We start from the raw sequence: 19,916 nt of genomic DNA on the forward strand, positions 1-19,916 counted from the left end.
CGCCTATCCCGGACCCTCCCCGCCTCTCTCTCGGGGCCGCCCCGAGCCCAGACTCTCCCCCTCCCCAGGGGCCGCCCGGGGCCCGGACCCTCCCCCTGGCCGCGAGGAACCCGGTCCCAGGCGGGAGGTGTGCTGGGGGCGGGGCGCCCGCGACCCGGAAGCGGGGACGAACACAGGGGAGCCCGAGAGATGGCGGCGGTGGCCGTGAGCAGCGCCAAGCGGAGCCTGCGGGCCGAGCTGAAGCAGCGTCTGCGCGCGATGAGCGCCGAGGAGCGGCTGCGCCAGTCCCGCCTCTTGGCCCAGAAGGTGCGAGACCGCGAGGTCCGCCACCGCAGCGAACCGCCACGCTCGCGGCACGGCCAGGGGGGCTCTGGCGTGGCGGCCTGCGCAGGCGCAGCCCGGCGCGCGCACGTCGCTCCCGGGCGCGCGCGCGTCTCCGCGGGAGCCGGGGGGACGCCTCCGGGGGCGCGCACGTCCTTCCGTCGGGGGCGCGCGCGGCGAAGGGGTCCCGGGCTACGGAGGGCGAGGGTGGAGGTGGCTGGATGACAGCCGGCCGAGGTGAGCGCGGGGTGGGGGCAGGGAGCTCTGGCGGGCGGAGCGGCGGGCACTGAGCCCGAGGGGCCCCGAGGCCCCGGGAGCGTGGACGCGCAGCCAGAGCCCAGGCGCCTCGGGGACGCGAGCGGAGAAGCGCGCGCCCGTGCACCTGCCCCCGCGCGCTGCCCGGGAGCGCGGGTCGCCCACGCGAGGCGGGGCGGGCCTGGGCAGTCCGGCGCGCCCTGCCGTGAGCTGTGCAGCCGGATCCCATCCTCACCCTCCCCTGCTCCGTGTCCACCCGCTTCCCAGGTGCGAGGTCCCCGTGGGTGACAGCGGCCAAGCAAGCCCACCTCCCCCTCCTTCCACGCAGGTGTGCAGGGTTGGTGCGCACGTTCGCACCGAGTTACTGGAGCTGCAGGGAGAGGCGGTGCCGGGCGCCCGGGGCGAGCAGACAGGTGGAGGAGCTTGGCCTCGCCGGCAGGTGCTTCGCTCTTGGCGCCTTAGGTCGCGCACAGCGAGCGCTCGCTGCGGTCCACGCTGGCCACGTGCGGGTGGCGGGGACCAAAAAGATTTGGTCGTTGCTCTGAAGGAGCGTCTGCGCTGCGTGGAGAGTCGCGGTGCTCTCAGGTCTACGGTGAACGCCAAAGCTGTAGAAAGCGCCACGGAAGATGTTCAAGATGCACCCGTGGAGGAAGATGGACGTGGCCAGGTGGAGGGAAGGGGGTGTGGCACGTGCAAGAATATTCTGGCAGGAGAAAGAAGCACGCTGGTGAACACGGCCTGTGGGGCTACCCAGATCTGCGCCCAATCTGGCTCCACGGCCGAGTCTCCTAATCTCTCCGAGGGTCTGATTGCTCATCCATTAAAGGGATAATGTCATCCTTGTAGGCCTATTGTGAGGGTTTAAACAGGTGGGTAAAGGGATGACTTTGGTGCTTCACATTTTTTTTTACGGAGTTTATTTTTAAGTAATCTCTACACCCAAGCAAGGCGGGGCTTGAATTCACAACCCCAAGATCAAGAGTTTCGTGCCTCACCGACTGAGCGGGTCAGGCATCCCTACACGTGTTTTTGATCTATCCTTTAGGAAAAGCATGTTGGCAGCATTTTGGAAAGCGGGAGTCTGTGCAGTTGAGAATCAGCCGGACCTGGCAACTGGTTGGAGAGAGCTCAGAGAGTACTGGAAAGGAGAGGAGTCTCCTGTGATTTCAACATTCAGAGCTGGGGGTTTAAGGTCACCAGACGGGAGGCACAGAGGAGCTGGAGCAGATTTTGGAATGGTGTGGGGAAAATAAAGATGAGTTCGGTTTGTCTGCCTGTAGAAGATTAGAGTTCATAAATCCCAGGTGGGAACAGTAGCTGCGCAGACACAGAACCGGTGACAAAATAGGGTGACCGCTCAGAGCTGGCAACAGAGGAGAGAGAAAAGCTGAAAAGCAGACCATGACCCTCCGTACTCCATACATTTTACCCCCTGCAAATACACACATACAAGAGATGTTTCACAGCCCAGTGTTTCACAATTCTTACTATATACAGTGAACTTTACTATATTGTTTTACTTAAAAATGCTGATTGTAACCTGCTATTGATTTCATGGTCGACCAATGGATCATGGCCAGAAACCTCCACATGCTGTGATTAGAACAGTGTTTTACCATAGTGCACGTTCAGTAAAGGTGCTAAGTGATGCCTTTCTCTCAATAACGTTTTTTAAAAGGCACATTCTTAATGACACAGCAGCTTTTTTTATAATTTAGAAATTTATCGGAAAAGCGATGTACGGTGAAGAAATTCAACTTTATGCCATATCTTGACTCCCAACTAAATAAGGAAATTAGTGCCCTGTACTCTGTCTTCTGTTCCATCTGCCAATTTCTGACCCCTGTATCATCGTACTTAAATTGTCAAGTTTTATATTTGAGTTCTGTTTTATTTTTATTTTTTATTTATTTTATTTTTTTTCAAAGATTTTATCTGTTTATTTGACAGAGAGACACAGCGAGAGAGGGATCACAAGCAGGGGGAGAGGCAGAGGGAGAAGCAGGCTTCCCGCTAAGCGGAGAGCCCGATGCGGGGCTTGATCCCAGGACCCCGGGATCACGACCTGAGCCGAAGGCAGACGCTTAACAACTGAGCACCCAGGTGCCCCTGTGTTCTGTTTTATAATTAGATTGAGTCTACTGAGCATTTTCTGTGACTGATTTCCAAATTTGGAATTTAAGTAAATAGTATTTACAATATATTGGTTATATAGATAGTATTCACTGTAAAACGAAGTTGTATGATTATAAGGAAAGGATGTATATTTCTATGTCGCTAGATGTAGCTAGGCGGAGAATGTTTCAAGTGTCATTATGAGAACTCTCTTATGCTCTAAAATTGCTCAAAATCGTGACCTGTTTTAGTCTGTTCCTATTTGGAATTTACATTTCTAATTTAGCTCTGTGTTTTTCAAGGAGCTTCTGATCGCCTTTATTTTTCCTTTTTGGCAAAACAAGAATATGCATTCATCTTATCAGTAGATTCTTTTTCATTTTGTTTGTTTAAATAAATCCATTTTCTTCCCGAGAGCATTCCAGCCCCCTGCTCCCTCTGCTCTAGCCCAGTGCACAGCCTGGGCTTCCTCCCACCCTGCTTCTGAGTTAGGGCTGCTACTCGAACCCAGTATCTGCCTGGTTGGGTTTCTTTCTTCCCATTTTACTAGAGTATATTCTCAAGTAATTTTTTTCTTTTTAGAAATATCTATGGGGGTAAACTTTTTAAGACTTTATGCATTAGAAGATGTCTTTACCCTCATATTTGACTGATAGTTTGAATTTCAAATTAAAAAATATTTTCCTTTGTTCTGCTCAGCACTCATGACCTTCATTCAGTCTGAAGACTGGTATCTTTATCTGTTATATCTTTGATTACTTCTTTGCCTTTGTGTCTCTCTGCAATTCCTATGAACCAAATAGTGATAATCCAATGCTGACTTTCTGTGTCTCTTAAGATTTTTTTTTTTTTTTTTTTTTTTTTACTTTCCCCATTTCTTTGTCTTTTTCTCCTACTTGAAGTCTTTCTCCTGATCTTTCAAATTTTGGTATTCTTAATTTTAATCTTCAAGTATCATTTCTTGATTTTCTGATTGCTTTCTTTCCATAGCAGCCTATTGTTATTTTATAGATGCAACTATCTTGAATTTGAATTTAAAAATTCCCCATTCTCTGAATTATCTCGGTTTCCCACTGGATCACCCCCCCCCCCAGTCCTTCTCTTTTGTGTTTTGGCTTCCTAAAATGTTTGCTGAACCTTTATTGTATTTATGAAATGAAGGTGTGACATCTCCTGGGGATCTCTGCCTTTTGTAGTCACTTGGGGAGGGATGGGTTCTTCCTGCCCCATAGCCATGTCCTGTGAGTATTATGTCAGCTGCTGTTTGTCCCATCTCCTCTCCGTCTCACAGAAAGTAGTCACGTGTCTGTTCTCCTGTTCTCAGTGCTATAATGGTTTTCTCTTTTCATGCTTCTTTACTGTCGTATAAATGAGATTTCAGGAAGTAGGAAAGATAAATGCTTATGCACAGCCTCGCCCTGAATTTTAACTGATGTCTATTGCTGCGTATTCAGCTCTTGATGTTTCATGTTCTCTTTAAAGAGAACAAACATGACAGACACTTAACTTTCTCGGAAAGTACTTGGATACCAGAAGCCTCAGGTCTGCGCAGGGTCTGGGTGTCGCATTTCTTTTTGTTTCGCCTTTTTTCAGGCCTTGTCACAGTGTTGTAACTTCCCAAGGAGATGGAGCTCACTTCCTTCCTCGGCCACCGTCTGGCGTGTTCCGTCTACTGAATTTCTATGCGCTCCTTTCTGTTAGGAGTAGCTTGACTTTCTGTATCTGTCTCTTTCTACCAGTCCTATTTATAAGCCAGTGTTGCGGTAGCTGGGTCTTCTTAGCTCGGAAGAACAGAAAAGGAAGGGGAGCTAAGAGCTAACTTGTGAGTCTGGGGCAGGTCTGAGGTTAACTGCTCTGTGGCCGGCAAAGCTCAGCCCCTCTCCTGCCTGATGCATGAACAAACTGAGCATGATGGCGTTCTCTCATCCCGGGGCCACCTTCTTGCAACCGGGCATTTGTTTCTAGAAGGACTGCGCCTCTCCAGGATCCCCACCTCCCATCTCTGCAAACACTTTAACATCTGTTTGGACAGAAAAGTTGTAAGAGGTGGGGACAGAGGTGCACAGAGCTGAAGAAGGACAGGCATGTCCCCTGCTTCCAGGAGCTCACAGCCTGGTTAGAATACTGTAGTTAGGACTCGTGAAACAGTAATCAACCCGATGATACATAAGTCAATGTTAAGTGCACTCTTAAGTGTTGTAAGTGTTCTGCAGAAATCAGGAGAAGCGAACGCCCGAGTTGGCTTAAATGGGTGGAATTTAGGGGGAGATGAGCCTGACAGTCCAGGGAGTGAAGAAGCTTGTGAGAACCGAGGTTCAGAGTTAAAGCAAGGCAGAGATGCTCAGGGCAGTGTGTGGGGTGACTGAAGGCAGCCGGCACGTGTGGCTGGAGGGCAGGCCTGGGATTCTGCGTGCAGACAGCAACTTTCTAACGAGTTCTTGCTCCTGCTAGAGAAAGACGACAAGGGGTCAGAGAGGTGGTTGCTGGGTTCAGAACCAAGCCCTGGGCTTCAGGATGCAGCCCTGTCCGGCCCCCTCTGCCACTCTGCTCCCCGTTGGTGATTTGTGTTTGGATAGTTCAGGGAGCTGGAGAAGGTGGAGAGAGAAGGGAGAAAGCATGAACACCGTGAAGGGGGGCGCTACTGGTGTTTGCACGTGTAACCTTGGGGGATCAATGTGACTGCCATTTCCCATTTAGGTGATGGCCCACAGTCGGTATCAAAAGTCCGAAAGGATTTCCATCTTCCTGAGCATGCAAGACGAAATCGAGACAGAGGAGATCATCAAGGACATTTTCCGGCGAGGCAAAACCTGCTTCATCCCGAGGTACCAGTTCCAGAGCAATCACATGGATATGGTGAAGCTGGCATCGCCCGAGGAAGTCTCCTCGCTTCCCAAAACGTCCTGGAACATTCATCAGCCCGGAGAGGACGAGGTTCGGGAGGAAGCTTTGTCGACAGGTGAGCACTAACGGTATTGAGACTGACATCCCAGGGTGCCGGCAGACGGGGACATTCGGGTCGTGGGGGCCGCTTTTCTTACAGGGACGAACGGTGTGGCACTTCTGTTGCAAGACACCCTCGTTACCCGGCTTAGGGCGAGATGCCCCCGTAGGCTGTGAGACTAAGGTATTCAGGTGTGGCCGCCTTTGCCCTTAGCCGTGGGTCGGATTCGACATTTTCCCTGGAGAATTTCATCATTTCCCATGATCCCCCTTATGCTCCATATATTAAGGAGCACATTATTATTAATGCTAATAAGCTTTTCTGTCTCTGCTTCAGATCAGGCACCTGCCTTCTGAACACCTCCTCTTGGATGTCACGTGGGCATCAGCCTGCTCCAGGCTGAATCCCGTCCCCCTCGGCCCCTCCGGCCACGTGTCCCTCTTAGTGCGTGGTGCTGTCCGCCACGCGGCTGGCCGTGCCAGGAATCTCAGGATCATCCTTGACTCCCCTCTCTCTCTCTCTCTCTCTCTCTCACACCCCTCGTGTGGTCCACGGCCAAGTCCTTAGGATGTTACTGCCAGATGTTTATTGCGCGTGTCCGCCGTTCTCCTCTGCGGCCCCGCGGCCCGTCTGCAGTCCAAGCCACCAGCGTTGTCCCCACGGCCTCCTCACTGCTGCCCCTTGCCACCTCTCGCACCTCTCTGCCCTGTTGGTCCGCTCTCTACACAGTCCGTGCGACGAGATTCCCAAGACACACATCTGACTGCGTCTCTGCCCTGTTTCAGGCGTCTCGGCGACCTCCTGCTGCCCTGGGGGGGAACCGGACACTCCTTACGAGGCTCTTCCCGACTTGGTGCTGCGTGTCTGTCCGTTTTCACCTCTCTCCGGTCCCCCACTGTGTAATCCAGGTTCCAGCCACTCTGAGTAGCTCTGTCTCCCAGCCCTGCTGGCTTTCTTTACTGCTGGGCCTTTGCACACGCTCTTCCCTGGCCAACGGCCAACAGCCACTTGGGAGATTTAATCGTTAATAAGTAGTCAAAGAGCTGAAAGCAAAACAAGACAGGGATACTAGTTTGTCAAATGATGACTCAGACCTTCTTAAAGGTGTATGTTTGACTAAGACTTAAACGGTTGCAAGGAACCCCAGAGCAGTTTTGTGAAGTCATCTCTCTCTTTCTGCTTCCTTCCAACCTAACGCTGTAACCCACAAAATCAGCATTATGGGGCGGGAGGGGATAGAGCAGGGCTTATCGTGGTGGGGGTGTCATCTGCTTGGCAACTTTAACTCCCCCTCTATTATCCAGTCCTGCACTCTGCTAGAAGTTACGCACCAAAGGTATACTCAGATCTACCTCCTTCCTGTCCTGCATCGGTAGACCGGAGGAATGCCAACATTATGGGACGGTGGCGTGTCTTCAAGGGGAGAGATTGCAGGTATTTGAAGACAATGAGACAATAAGGGGGTGCGGTATATCTCGGGGAGTAGCCCAGCCTTGCACGATGAGGCTGGGACATTGCTCAGAATGAACGCAGCTACCTCTGCAGACTTGCAGGCTTACGGGTGGGACCCGGGACCGTCTAGCTCTGTCTGACTCTGTGTTAGCTGCCCCTTCGGTGCTCACACCACCTCGTGATGTCCCTGCTGAAATCCCCATCGCCAGTTCTTCCCGGGGTACAGTCTCTGTAACAGTTTGGCCCATTCTGGAGTGTATTCCTTAGGTTGAGCCAAAGTGTGCACCCTGAACCTTTATGCCTTTGTTCTATTTCTATTTAAGTACAGCAGTGGGAAGAGTAAGGAGGAGACATGATCTTTCCTCTTAATCTAGTTTCATTTCCCGCTTATGATAAACTCAGTCCAAGTCAATGAGCTAAATCATTTATGTGTGGTTTTTAGAGCTATTTGGTAAACAGTTATTCTTTTTTTTTTTTTGAGTGAGAAAGAGAGAGAGTGTGCACATGAGTCGGGGTGGGGAGGGGCAGAGGGAGAGAGAATCCATAGACTCCCCACTGAGTGAAGAGCCTGATACAGGGTTTGATCCCAGGACCCCGGGATCATGACCCGAGCCAAAGGCAGATGCTTCACCGACTGAACCACCTGGGCATCCCAAATAGTAACTTCTTAATTTTGAGCAAGGAAGACAGAATTACTCATTTTACTATCAACTCATTGCTAGCCAAGGGTGTAATATTTTGATAATTTCCAAGAAACGTTTCCTGAGCATCTTCGTTGTGTTAGACACTGTTAGGTCTGGAAAGATGAGGTCCTGGACTTCAGGGGGTCGCACTCTAACTGGGGAGACAGCAAATGTATGTAAATAGAAAACTATCCCAGCCTGCAATGCATGTCAGATCCAGGCACGAAATGAAAAGGTAGAGAATATTAAGAATATAGAAGTTCAGGGCTTGGCCCTGCATAGAAAGAAGTCCACCCAAGAAACTGTTCATTTCCTTCCTCCAGTGCATTTATCCACGCTGTAGTTACGGGGCCAGTTGCTTTCCCTCCGTGTGTTCTTCTTGGCAGACACTTGTGATCTGGGTTGCGGGGGGCGGGGGTCATACCTGGTTTCTTGCCACTGCGGCCTGGGGATGAGGCTCTTCGCTGCCGTTGGTAGAAATGTTTGAGCAGGCACGTCTGTCACTGGCACCGTGGGTTCCCACGGCCTCAGCAGCTTGGCATGTGGCAGCTTTGGGGCTGAGGTGCAAATCGAGCTTCACGGTGTCTGGGACGAGCTGGTTAGACCTCAGATCGTCCCTCCTGGCATGGCTTATGTAGCCGGTTTACCTTTCTGGTTTGCCCGTGTTATCACGGCTTAGAAAAGAGTGAGCTTTTGTGTCTGCAGTTGTAATTGTAAGTTCTTAAAAATTTCACATGGGGTTTGCTTGCATGGTGTGTACAGCGAAACGAGATCGCTAAGTGGAAGAGAGGGGCGGCCTCTTTCCTGAACTTGTCCTCGGAGTGAGGGCCGCTCGGGCAATTAGGTGAGCCAGGAGTCTTTCCGCGGAAAGCACATAATCTGATTCAACATGGCTTAATTGAAAATGGGATTTTATTGGCTCAGAGACTGAAAAATCCACAGAAGGGCTAGCTTTCGATACGGCTAGATCAGAGTTCTCAGGATCAATTTTGACTCTGCCTTCATCTGGGTTGGCTTCAGTTCCAGGTGCCCCATGGTGGCCCGTGGTGGCCTGTGGTGGCCTGTGGTGGCCTGTGGTGGCCCATGGCAGCTCCATGTTCCACAGCAGCCTTGCCATTCACATTCCTGGCAGAAGGAAGCAAGTCTGCAAGTAAAACCCTGCTCTTATTCTCACTGACCCAAATTGGGTCAAGTGGCCATCCCCCAAATCAGTCACTATGGCCAGGGACATGGACGAGGCCAGCTCCTGGGCCATTTACTGTGAGCAGGGAGGAGCATGTGCCCACTGCCCAGTGGGTCCTGTGTCCACCCCTGCAGCGCTTCTCCAACCACTGAGCTGGGAGTCAGGCGGGGGACTCGCCACGGGAAAAACAGGCACTAGGTCGGAGCAAGGGGGATGGACACTGGACAGTCCCAAGTTCAGACTCACCTGTCCTGTCAATCATTTCTGAAATTCCTTTTTTTTTTTTTGAAGATTTATTTGTTTTGTGGGGGAGGAGCAGAGGGAGAGGGAGAGAGAGAATCCTCAAGCAGACTCCCCACTGCACACGGAGCCCGGATGTGGGGCTGGATCCCACGACCCTGAGCCGAAACCAAGAGTCGGACGCTCAACCGACTGTTGAGCGCCCCCCTTTCTGGAATTCTGTAGAACATAGCAAGCTGTTTGCCGTCACTTTGTCCGTGCTGTCGTTTTATTTCTCCTCTTTCCAGAGGCTCTTTGGGAATTCATACCTGTGTGTGGGCCCCTGAAACGTGACTTGAATGAACGATCGTAATGGAGACTTTCTCGTCCTCAACCAGAACACTTTAAAGTAATTGAATGGGACGTTGTCAAGGACAGAGTCTTCGAGCATAACACGTGCAGCTTCCTCCTTGGTGTTCGTGAACAGTGCTGTTGGGAGGGGGAGGCTTGGTTCACTGAAAGTAATTCCCGTTAAATTGACCTCATTTCTTTCTCTAACAGGATTGCGTGGCCTCAGAAAGAATATAATAAAGAGAGTGGGTGTGAATTTCATCAAGGTATTTGACAGAGTCATGGTATCCTTGAGGGTAAGCTGAATAAATTTAGATCGGATCATAATACTTCTTTCAGAAAGTATTTATCGCACGCCTGGTCTGTGTGAGCTGTGACGGGGGCAGAGCAGGGAGCGGGGTGGACTGGTCCCCGTCGCCGCAGAGCTGACGAGCCTGTGGTCCTCGCCAGGACAGGTTTGTGCGAGCCTGTTGCAGGGCTCCGTGCTGTCCCGTTCAGCGCTTTGTTGCCACTTAGATGTCCCGCTGTCCCCAAGGATGTCTGAGTTCATCCTTATCATTCTCTTTGTGTTTTCCCCATTCCTGTCAGGAGACGGTTTGGAACATAGGATGATCCTTGTCTCTTTTCCACCCCTCTGGTTTTCACACATCGCCAGATTTTTCTTTGCAATGTTTTTATCACCTGTCTCGAATTCCAGCTTTGGGGGAATCTTTTGTCTACAGTTTTGATTCTTCAGATCAGTCCCATTGGAATAAACTTCAGATTGGTTTCCCGGATATACTGACTTTCCTAAAATACCTTTTGGGGCAGGTCACCTCCCCTCTGAAGCCTTTCCCTGGGCCCTGGATAGATCTGTGTACCTGAGCAGACCCTGGTTCCTTGCCAGAAGAAGGGACACTGGTTAACCCTGAAACACTGAGGTCACCCTCTGGACCTTCCCCGTCCTTCCGCCTCGACTCCTGCTTCAGCCAGAGGTCTGCTGGACAGCGGTTTCCCAGCAAGCCAGAACATAGATGGGAATCACATAAATCTCATTTTGCCCCTTTCTCCTGTGGGACTTACAGCCTTCGGGCCTCAGACTTCTCCCCTGCAGACGGTGTCGTGCGCCGCCTCCCAGCCGTTGGGAAGCTCGCGGGAGGCCGTGTCTGCAGCATGCTCAGGACACGGTCACTGCTCTGTGCGGGTGCTCAGAGTCGCTGTGCTGAGCTGTCTCCCGATAGCGTCCCGTGTGTGTCGCCGTGGACTCTGTCCCCGCTGTTTCCCCGGGCTGGGGTGTCTCGTGTCCCTTCCAGGCAGCATCTTTTATTTAGCCTAGTGCCTGAGAGCATTGCCTTCTGAGTCAGACTGACCTGAGTTCGAATCTAGACTCTAAAATTCGGGCAAGTTACTTACCGTCTCAAAGTACACGTTTTTTCCATGTGAAAATTGTGGATGAGCACAGAATGCACTCCCTGTGTTGAGAGGATGGACTAGGATATGTGTGAAGGGCCTAGTGGGGTCCCTCGCACAGTTAGGGCTCGGTGAATGCCAGTTGCTGTTCCTGAGCTCAGCTGCCTTTTCCAGACCTTCCTTGACTGCCCCCAAAACCTCACTCCTTCCTTCTCTAATTCCCACTCACCTGGCTTCTCACATTTACCCCCTGTTTTATTTCTCCTTGGGGGTACATTTCTTTTATTGCTGATAGACTTCATGAAACTGTGATTTATAATATGAAATATATATATATTTGGTCTTTGGCACTGGTTTCTGGCACAGAGCTCCTAAAACCCTTGTAATTTCCTTAGTGATAAGAGTGATAAAGGTGGGGCGCCTGGGTGGCTCAGTCGTTAAGTGTCTGCCTTCGGCTCAGGTCATGATCCCAGGGTCCTGGGATCAAGTCCCGCATCGGGGTCCTTGCTTGTCGGCGGGGGGCTGCTTCTCCCTCTGCCGCTCCCCTTGCTTGTGCTCTCTCTCTCTCTCTCTCTCTGTCTGACAAATAAATATATTCTTTAAAAAAAATTAAAAGAGTGATAAAGGTGTCTTGATATTCATTAAAATGTCTTTCAACTCCACCCGAGTTTATGGCAATGAGATAATGTTTGGAAGGCACCGAAGGGTGGGGGCTAGTTACTGGGGGGACCAGTCATGTCGCTGGAGGGTCAGAACTTGCAGTTCGGGGGGGGCCAGTGGCCAGTGATTTAATCAGTTGCACCTCTGTCTTGAGGATGCCATAAAAACCCAAGAGGATGGGGTTCGGAGAGCTTCTGGGTTGGTGGACACATGGAGATTTGGGAGACTAAAGCTCCGCCCCCTTCCCACACCTGGCCCTCTGCACCTCTTCCATCGGGCTGTTCCTGAGTTACAGCCTTTTATAGTAAACCAGTGATCCAGCAAGGGTAGTGTTTCTCAGAGCTCTGTGAGCTGCTCACAGACCCCAGGAGCGGCCGTGTAGCTGGAGGGTCCGAGGCCCAGGTGACAGCTGGGACTTGTGATGGCCTCTGAACGGGGCACAGTCTTGGGGACTGAATCCTTCACCTGTGGAGTCTGATGCTGTCTCCAGGCAGCGTCAGAATCGGTTTCATTGTAGGACATCTGGCTGGTGTCGGGGAGGTGCTTGGTGGAAAGAACACTCGCTGGAGACTGGGATTCTGGAAGATTCTGGAAGCGCAGACCTTCTCCTGGGTCCCCGTACTCCTGGTGCGTGGTGTGGTGCTCATCGTAGATTTTGAGTAGAAGTTCACTGAGGTAGCGGCCAACGCCGTGATTATCGTGAATTCAGACAACGCTTACGCAGAGTAATGGAAGATCAGTATTTTATATCCCTTCGAGGAAAGCCGGATTTTAAAAATACTTAGAAGCATGTGCCTAGGGGCACTTAAAAAAGTAGGTCAGAAGTAGTTGTTTTAGGGGCGCCTGGTGGCTCGGTCAGTTGTGTGTCTGCTTTCGGCTCAGGTCATGGTCCCGGGGTCCTGGGATCGAGTCCCACGTCGGGCTCCCTGCTCAGCAGAGAGCCTGCTTCTCTCTCCTCCCCGCTCATGCTCTCTCTCAAAGAAAGAAAAATCTTTATATATAAAAAAGAAAGTGTTGTTTTTTAAGATGCTGTGACATTTTTATTTGGTGCTTGTGAGTAAAGGGTTGACATCAGTCCCGAGCGGGAATGACCTTGGACGTGATCTTGTCCCAGCACTGGTTTGGGGACGCTGCAGGGTTCAGGTCGAGGTGGAGTATTATACCTACCTGTCTGCTGCGGTTACCATACCTGGGCTGGTTGCTGGGAGTCCAAGTGCAGGCTTTGGGTCTGTGGGTCTGAGTGCGTGTGAAAGACTGGTGGGACCTGGCAGGTGTGGGGGGTCTGCAGGCAGCCCGGCTCTCGATGCCTCCGTGTGCGCGGAGGGGGCCGCTCTGTGTCCTGGGATGCCGTGTACATGTGGTAATACCAGGCTGAGAGTGGCTTGCGTCTCCTGGGTCAGAGCACCGAGCCGAATCCCGTCTGCAGGTGGTACTCGGCCGGGCCCTGGGGGGACTCTCAGGCCGCCGCCCCCACAGACAACTGTCACAGTGTGCTTGGGAATTCTTTGTTGAATTTTCTGAAGCCAAGAAATAAGTAGTTCTAACATCTTACGTGGTTGGATGCTTCATGATGATTTATAGCAACAGCTCATGCTCTTACTGGAAGTGATGTTTCTAGACCTTGAACGTGTCTCTTTTGCTTCACAAAAATCCCCTTCACTAATTTTAGGTGAACTTTCAAAATAGATCGTCACGCCTAAAAATAAAGCACCTGTAACTTTGGAGTGCATCACACGGGGCCGTGCGGGAGTTTCGGGGGACCTCTGTCTGCACAGTGGAGAGCTGTCCCCAGACGTAGGCGTGGGAAGCGGGGCAGGCCCTGCGGTCCTCACCGCATCTGCCTGGTCGTCACATGGGAGGTGGAGTGACTGCTCGAGGACTCGCGGGTGGTTAGTGATGCTGGTACCCCTGTTCTGCTGCTTCCCCCCCGCTGCCCGTGGGAGTGCCATCGCCCTTCCCAGCACCTCCTTCGGGAAGATCGCTGTCCGCCTGGGCTGTGTTTCTCCATCCCTGCCTTCTGCATGAGCGTGATTCCCGGAGCAGGTACCCTGGGTGATCGTGCTCGCGGGAACATGGTCCTAGTTTCCCAGGGAAGAGCATGTGCTAAGTCACCATATCTGAAAGCACACTGGTCTTGAAGTCAAGACACTTTTCCCCCAGGCACTTTAGATTCCAGGAAATGCACAGGAAGAACAGCAGGAGCCTTCATTTGAATGGTGAGCACCCTGGCGCAGGCTTCCTGGCGCGTTCCAGCATGCGGGAGCTACTTTAGAGTGCATGCTCATTTCACAGGGTGGTGATTTACTTTTTGTTAACTCCCAGCCCATTAAGATTAAAAGGTACTTCCTTAGAGGTGATGGCCTGTTAGGCTTGGCAAGATGGGCGAACCTGCTCCGCGCTCTGTTCCAGCATAACGATTCATCGAGGGTCCTGTTGCACACGGAAGCATCCTTCAGGGCTGAGCCGGGTGACTTAAAACTCCCCACATATAAGACTTCAAGTGTTTAAACTTTTTCTTGTTCAGTTTTTATTTTATTACCTTTAATTGAGACGTTAAAATGTCTGTTAGGCTTATGTATGTTTCTGTCTATGTTCAATTCAGAGAAGAGGCAGAATTATTAGGAGGAGTTTGAATTAGAAAAAAGTAAATTGTGATCCTTAAAGGTAAGACCTGTGTGGGAACAAGCCCCACCATGGGTTCCCGTGGCCACAGAGACGGCGCCTCGTCTTGCCCACTGCTCTCTTCCTCAGCAGGTGGTCCCTCATTCTCTGTCTGTCCTTCCGTCTCCCTGGGGCCCTCCCCCAAGGATTAATGAACAGTCCTGGGCAGACCCAGGGACCCTGGAGCCCCCGACTGCATGTCACCTCCCTCTTGTTCATCTGTTGTGCAGGCCAGAGCTAGGAGTGTCTGTCTGAATGCCTTCAGCAGTGAAAACACCCCTTTAAAATTCTTCATTGTAGCATTTTGAAAGGTCACAAGACTGGGATGTTCCTTTATGACACATCATGACATGTTCTTTCTAGAAGAGTGGGTTAGAGAATTTTCCCCATTGACATGTGAGAGGGCAAGAGGTGACCTCAGGGACGCAGCGCCAGTAAATGAAATGAAAGCTCACCTTTGCCGGTAGGGACTGGTTAGTATTGGGGTGAGTTTTCCACTCCAGGGTGTGGAGGGATCTGCTGGCTGGCCGTCCTGCAGATACTTGTCTTCCTCGCCTCACAGCGCTGCCTGAGGGACCCGAGAACTCATCTGGCTTGTGGTCCTCCTGTGCCTGGACCAGAAGTCCAGCCTCTGTAGCAAGATTGAGGAGAGAGGAGAGAGGTGTGAGTGTGTTTCCTCTTTTCGAGAAGGTCTCTGTGCCTTAAGCCTGAAATGCCCCTCGTCTTTGTCAGCCCTTTGGGATCTTAATTATCCCTTTTCAAAGCTCAGCTTAAATGCTGCCTCCTCCCAAATACTGCGACTTGGCTGCTATAAACCTCTATTCTCTCTCCCCCATTTGTGCTTTTAATATCAGATAAATGGCCTCTGTATGCACTTACTGTAAATACAGCGTACGTATTGCTTTGAAAATCCTATGCCGTAAACCTGTCCATCACCCCGAAAGTTTCCTCCCGCTGTCTTGATGATGATGGTGATGATGATGCTAAGAACACTGAGGATCGGCTTCACTGTCCTGGCGAGCATCCCCGCGAACACACCGCGTTCTCAGCTGCAGGCGCGATGTCGCAAGGCCCGCCTCCGCTTCGTTAGCCCCTTGCTCACCTGATTCTGCCCCTGCTTGTTTCCTCCCGCTCCCAATTCATTCACTTCTATTTTTTATCTTTCTTGATTATTACATCCCTGCGCTCCTGTCCTTTTTTTCTGACCCTTATTCATTTACTTTCATTCTTTCCTGTTTGTTAATAAAAACATTTAAGTTTTCTAATTTTTTCCTCTGAGCATAGCTTTAATGACATTCCGCAGATTTTGACATATAATGTACTTGGTCCTGTTATCTTCTGTTTTATGACCATAGGATTGGATGCTTCATTGGCTCAGGAGACAGCTAACATCGTTTTAAAAATTTCTAAAGTGTTTTACCACTTTTGAATTTCACTGCTCTGGAGTAAGGGAATATTGACACATATGATTTATCATTTTTGGATTGATTACACATTTTGCTTACTGCACTTGAGTTAGGAACTGCATTCAACTCTAAGAAACAGAAATCCTGCGGAATGGGCTTACACAAGGAAAGGAGTTATTTTTATTTTCATGCCACGAGGACTTCAGTGGCCAGTGGTTGTTGGCATGCAGTGTCTGCGGTCTTCCTGGCCTTTTGTGGTTGCAGAACGGCTGCGCAGATCCAGCCATCACATCTGTATCAGGCTCGAAGAAACAAGGCGAGGGGCACTGGTTGAGTGTCCCTGCTTTAAGGAGCGTCTCTGGAAACCCTTACATCTCATTGGCTTGAACTGTGATGACCCCTGTCCATAGGAGGGTTAGGAATATAGTTTAAACAATTGTTTTTTTTTAACAAGTCACAGTTCTGTTAATAAGGGAATGCCGGCAAGGTGGGTGCTGGGGCAATAGCATTTGCTGCTGGTGAGTGTTGTGCAGACTTGCAAAAGTCTGTCGTCTGTGTGTGGGGACGGGGCGAGGTCTGAGTGGTGTGCGCGGACACAGACCCCCACGCTTGTGACGTGGTTTAAACTGCGTTTCTGTGTTGAGGTTGACATCTGAGAGGGTGTTCTGTCCCGAGGCACTGAAGGATTTCATTTCTCTCATTGGTTAACACACTCTATGTGTCTCAGCACCATGTTTCTTAGCACAGAAGACTTCTTTTCTGTTATGTTTAATTGCAGGTTTTTTAAATGGATAGAAACCAACCCTCCTCTTCCATGAAAAGCCCGATGTCTTGAATTTTTCCTTGTTATCGGTTTTGTTCCTCCATGTGTTGGAGTCTGTAATCCTTGGCGCCTCGTCTGGGGACCGACCGCACCTCTTGTGAACAGCATGCGGCTGGGTTTCTGCTTTGCCCTCACCTGGGAGTCTTCTCTTGCCAGGGGAGCTCAGCCTGCCCTGTGTTTCGTGGTAACTGGTGCGTGTGGCCTTCCTTCTGGTTACTTCCGCCATCGTGGATTCTGTTTGGGGAAAAAAAATGCCTCTTGCCATTTCTATTCCTGTGTGTCCTTCCCCTTCTAGGACCTGTAATTCCCCATTCCCGTCTGCTGGTCACTGCGAAATGCCTCGAACCTGGAATTCTCCCTGACATTACCAATAGGACGTCTGTTGACCTGTAAAAGATAAAGCGAATGTGCTTATTCTTCCTAGTTTTTATCAACACAAACTGGGATTTTAAAACCATTAATTATTCAAAGATGTGTATCTATTCCTTAAGGCATTGTGTTTTTGACGTTTGATTATTTTCTTACTACATTAATAAAGGACGGTCACTTTAAACTCAACTCTAAATTTCCCTGGGTCCATGGTTCACTGCTTCTGCATCTAAACCATGCCTTCCTCATTCTTGGTTTCTGTATTTTTATTAATTTCTCGGTCAAATGGAGTATTCCTTTAAGTGATTTTTTTCAGTGCGGTATTTTCAGAATGCTTTTATCTTTGAGGCTTTCTGGACACGTCGGTGGATTCTTGCATGGGGATAGAATTCGTGGGTCACCCTGGTTTTCCCACTCATAATTCTAGACCAGGGATCGGCAAACATTCTCTGTCAGGGGCCGTGTAGTAGATAACGAGAGGATTTGCGGGAGTCTTGCGGTGTGGGGTTCGTGGGCTCCTGAGTGAGGTCTGGGTCCCCCGATTAGGCAGGAAGGGCAGGGTTGGTGTGTGGGGGGTTCCCATGGTCAAGCAGCAGCCTCTCCACGCTCAGCCCGAGGCCGGCTGTGACTCCGCGGTGGTCTCGGGCTGACTCCACAGTGGAGACTGGCAGCCCCGTTTCGTGAAGGATCGCACACGTCCTGCATCTGGGGTTGAACTTCATCCTGTAGGTGCTGGGGATTTCCCGAAATACTTCAATCAGGGCAGTGATGCGGACAGTCTGTGTTTTGGAAAGATTATCCTGCCAGCCATAGGAGGGGGCGGGCTGGGAAGACAAAGACCAAGGAGATGGGGAGCGGGGCGTCCGCTGGGAATCTGCTGGAATAGAAAGGATAGTGGCCGTTACTGGAAGGACGGAGAGGACACACGGGTTCTGACACACGCAGCGTGTGGTCTTGGTGACTGACCACGTCAGGCCACGGGGGCACAGCCCAGCTTTGGGATATGGTGGTGTTCACCGAGCCCAGAGGTGCGGGAGGTGGGTGGGGAGCAGGTGCTGAACCCGGTTGAGATGGCTCTGGGCCTCCAGGGGATGCTGTAGGTAGCTAGTGGGATGCACAGATCCGGAGGTCAGGAAATAGGAGTGACTGATTCGGGAGTCACTGGAGTATGACTCCGCACTGCTGGGGTGAACCCCCAGTTTATAAACGGGAGCCGACGGGTAGAAGATGATGCTGTGACCAACACGGGCCAGACTAATGGTCATTTCTCTTTCTAGATGAGGTTTTTCTTAGGTTCCCTGTCTTCGAAATTATTTCTTAGTATAGTTTGTAGAAGTAGAGAGAAAACGTAAGTATAAATTTGGAAAGGGTTAGCCAAAAGGAGAAAACAATCTCTAAGTCCATGGAAATGGGTATTAGCAACGTGCTAGACCTAAGAGACTGTAGAGAAAGAGACTATAGACTTCGTACGTCTGCTTTTGCTGTGGAAAAGGCAGGATCAAAGGGATGCTGTGTCTTTCGGCAAGACCCTCTTTTATCAGGGCCAATACGATCAGTGGAAGCAGGAAATTAGAAATACGAGAACAGCCCTGCCACTCACCCGGCACTCGGCCGTCTCTCCCTCCAAGAGTAATCATGAACTTCATGTTTGCGGCTACATGCTCAGCTAGTGCTAAACCCCACGGAAGCGCCGCCCCTGAGCAGGACTGGCCTCTCTCAGGTACCCTTTGTGGGCTTGACAGGTAAAATGAAAGATGCTGGAGACAGGGATGATTTTATGTACATTGTTTGTTTGTTGGTGGGAAGGAGGCCTATCCACGTGCAAGCCTCCAGATCCTGACACTAAGGATACAGGCTGTGAGTGAAAGAACTGGAAGGCACGGGGACGGCCACGCTGCCGGCGTCTGGGCCCGTCCGCATTTCCGTGGGTACCAAGCAGACGGAAAGGGACAACCCCAAGTGGTAGAGCAACAGTTCCTTCTTCATGGAAGTAATTACGCGCTCAGGGTCAGTGATGTCGGTGGTCGAGTGAGGAAAACGGTGAGAAGTCCAAGTCTGCTCTCCGTCTGTTCCCCAGACGTGAGCGCGGTGAACATACCTGGGTACCCTTCTCCATCTGTCTCCGTGCGTTCTTTTTAAAAATTTTATGCGGATGGGATGACACTCTATATTCTGTGTTGTGTTCCGCTTTTTCACTTGTTAATAAACCTTAAAATTACTTTCACATCTGCACGTGGTGAGCGACCTTAGTGTTTTAAGTGGTCGCGTAGCATTGATGTGCTCTAACTTTTTTTAACCGGCCCTCTGTTAATGGACATTTAGATTGCTTCCGTTTTTTAAATTACAAACAACGGCATAAAGAACACCCTGCTCTGTTTGAGCGTGCTCACACGAATCACTCCATCGGGGGGGGCTCCTGGCAGTGGAATGGTGCCGGATTCTATGTTTTTAGAGATGTTTCCATATTGCTTTCGGTGAAAGGCCGTGCGGCTTTGCATGCCCACCACCGACAGGGAAGAGCACTGTTTCCTGGGATGGGTGGACGGATGAAGGCCAGAGTGAACGTGCACACGTTCGTGACCCCTGGCTGTGTGCCAGTCACAGGCGATGCCCTGGAAGGGAAGCCGCACAAGGGGCAGTGGCCCGTGGCCACCGGAGCTCAGACTGGAGGATGGAGCCAGCCGTGTGGAGGGGAAGGTGAGCAGTGGGTAAGGCAGGAGCGTTGGCCTCCAAGGGAGCTGGGTCTAGTCGCTGGGTCTGTCGCCCACTGGCCGAGGGGGCGCGGGGAGACCTCGTCATGCGCGAGTCTCGGCCCCTCACTTGAAGACGCAGATAATGATGCCTGCCTCGAAGACTGAATGCGAACGTTTGGGTAAGGCTTCCACCCTGCTCGTGACGGAGGAAGCGCGGTCAGTGGTGGTGATGCCGCATGTGAGGCGGTGGCCTCAGGCCTGGCCACACTGACCACCACGGGGTGTGCCCAGAGCACCCGGGCGCCCAGGGTGGAGGGCGGTCCTGTGCGACATGTTTGGGAAGAGCCCGGTCTTCAGGGCTGAGTCGGGTTCTCCGTAAGCTGCGGTCGGGA

General features: G+C 51.2%; 1 protein-coding gene across 7 annotated transcripts in view; it reads left to right on the top strand.

The window, feature by feature from the left end:
• Positions 1-72: 72 nt before the first annotated feature.
• The window catches only part of MTHFS (methenyltetrahydrofolate synthetase), a 37,218-nt gene continuing 17,374 nt past the window's right edge, over positions 73-19,916 (top strand). Inside the window, exons 1-5 of one of the 7 annotated variants that reach the window (XR_004682677.1) lie at positions 74-306; positions 5,389-5,650; positions 6,940-7,069; positions 9,481-9,581; positions 9,734-9,816. Coding sequence is in view for 6 of the 7 variants with exons in the window: in XM_035024284.1 (XP_034880175.1) it covers positions 190-306; positions 5,389-5,650; positions 6,940-7,069; positions 9,734-9,797 (573 nt within the window). In the remaining variant the exon portion in view is untranslated. Of the gene's footprint in view, positions 307-476; positions 559-2,618; positions 2,680-5,388; positions 5,651-6,939; positions 7,600-9,480; positions 9,709-9,733; positions 11,233-19,916 lie in introns of those variants that run through there. The other 6 variants (XM_035024284.1, XM_035024285.1, XM_035024286.1 and 3 more) reach the window with 6 other exon arrangements.

The sequence above is a fragment of the Mirounga leonina genome, unplaced genomic scaffold (genome assembly GCF_011800145.1).
Source record: "Mirounga leonina isolate KUSES-001 unplaced genomic scaffold, KU_Mleo_1.0 Mir_178, whole genome shotgun sequence".
In the NCBI taxonomy this organism is placed as follows: Eukaryota; Metazoa; Chordata; class Mammalia; order Carnivora; family Phocidae; genus Mirounga; species Mirounga leonina.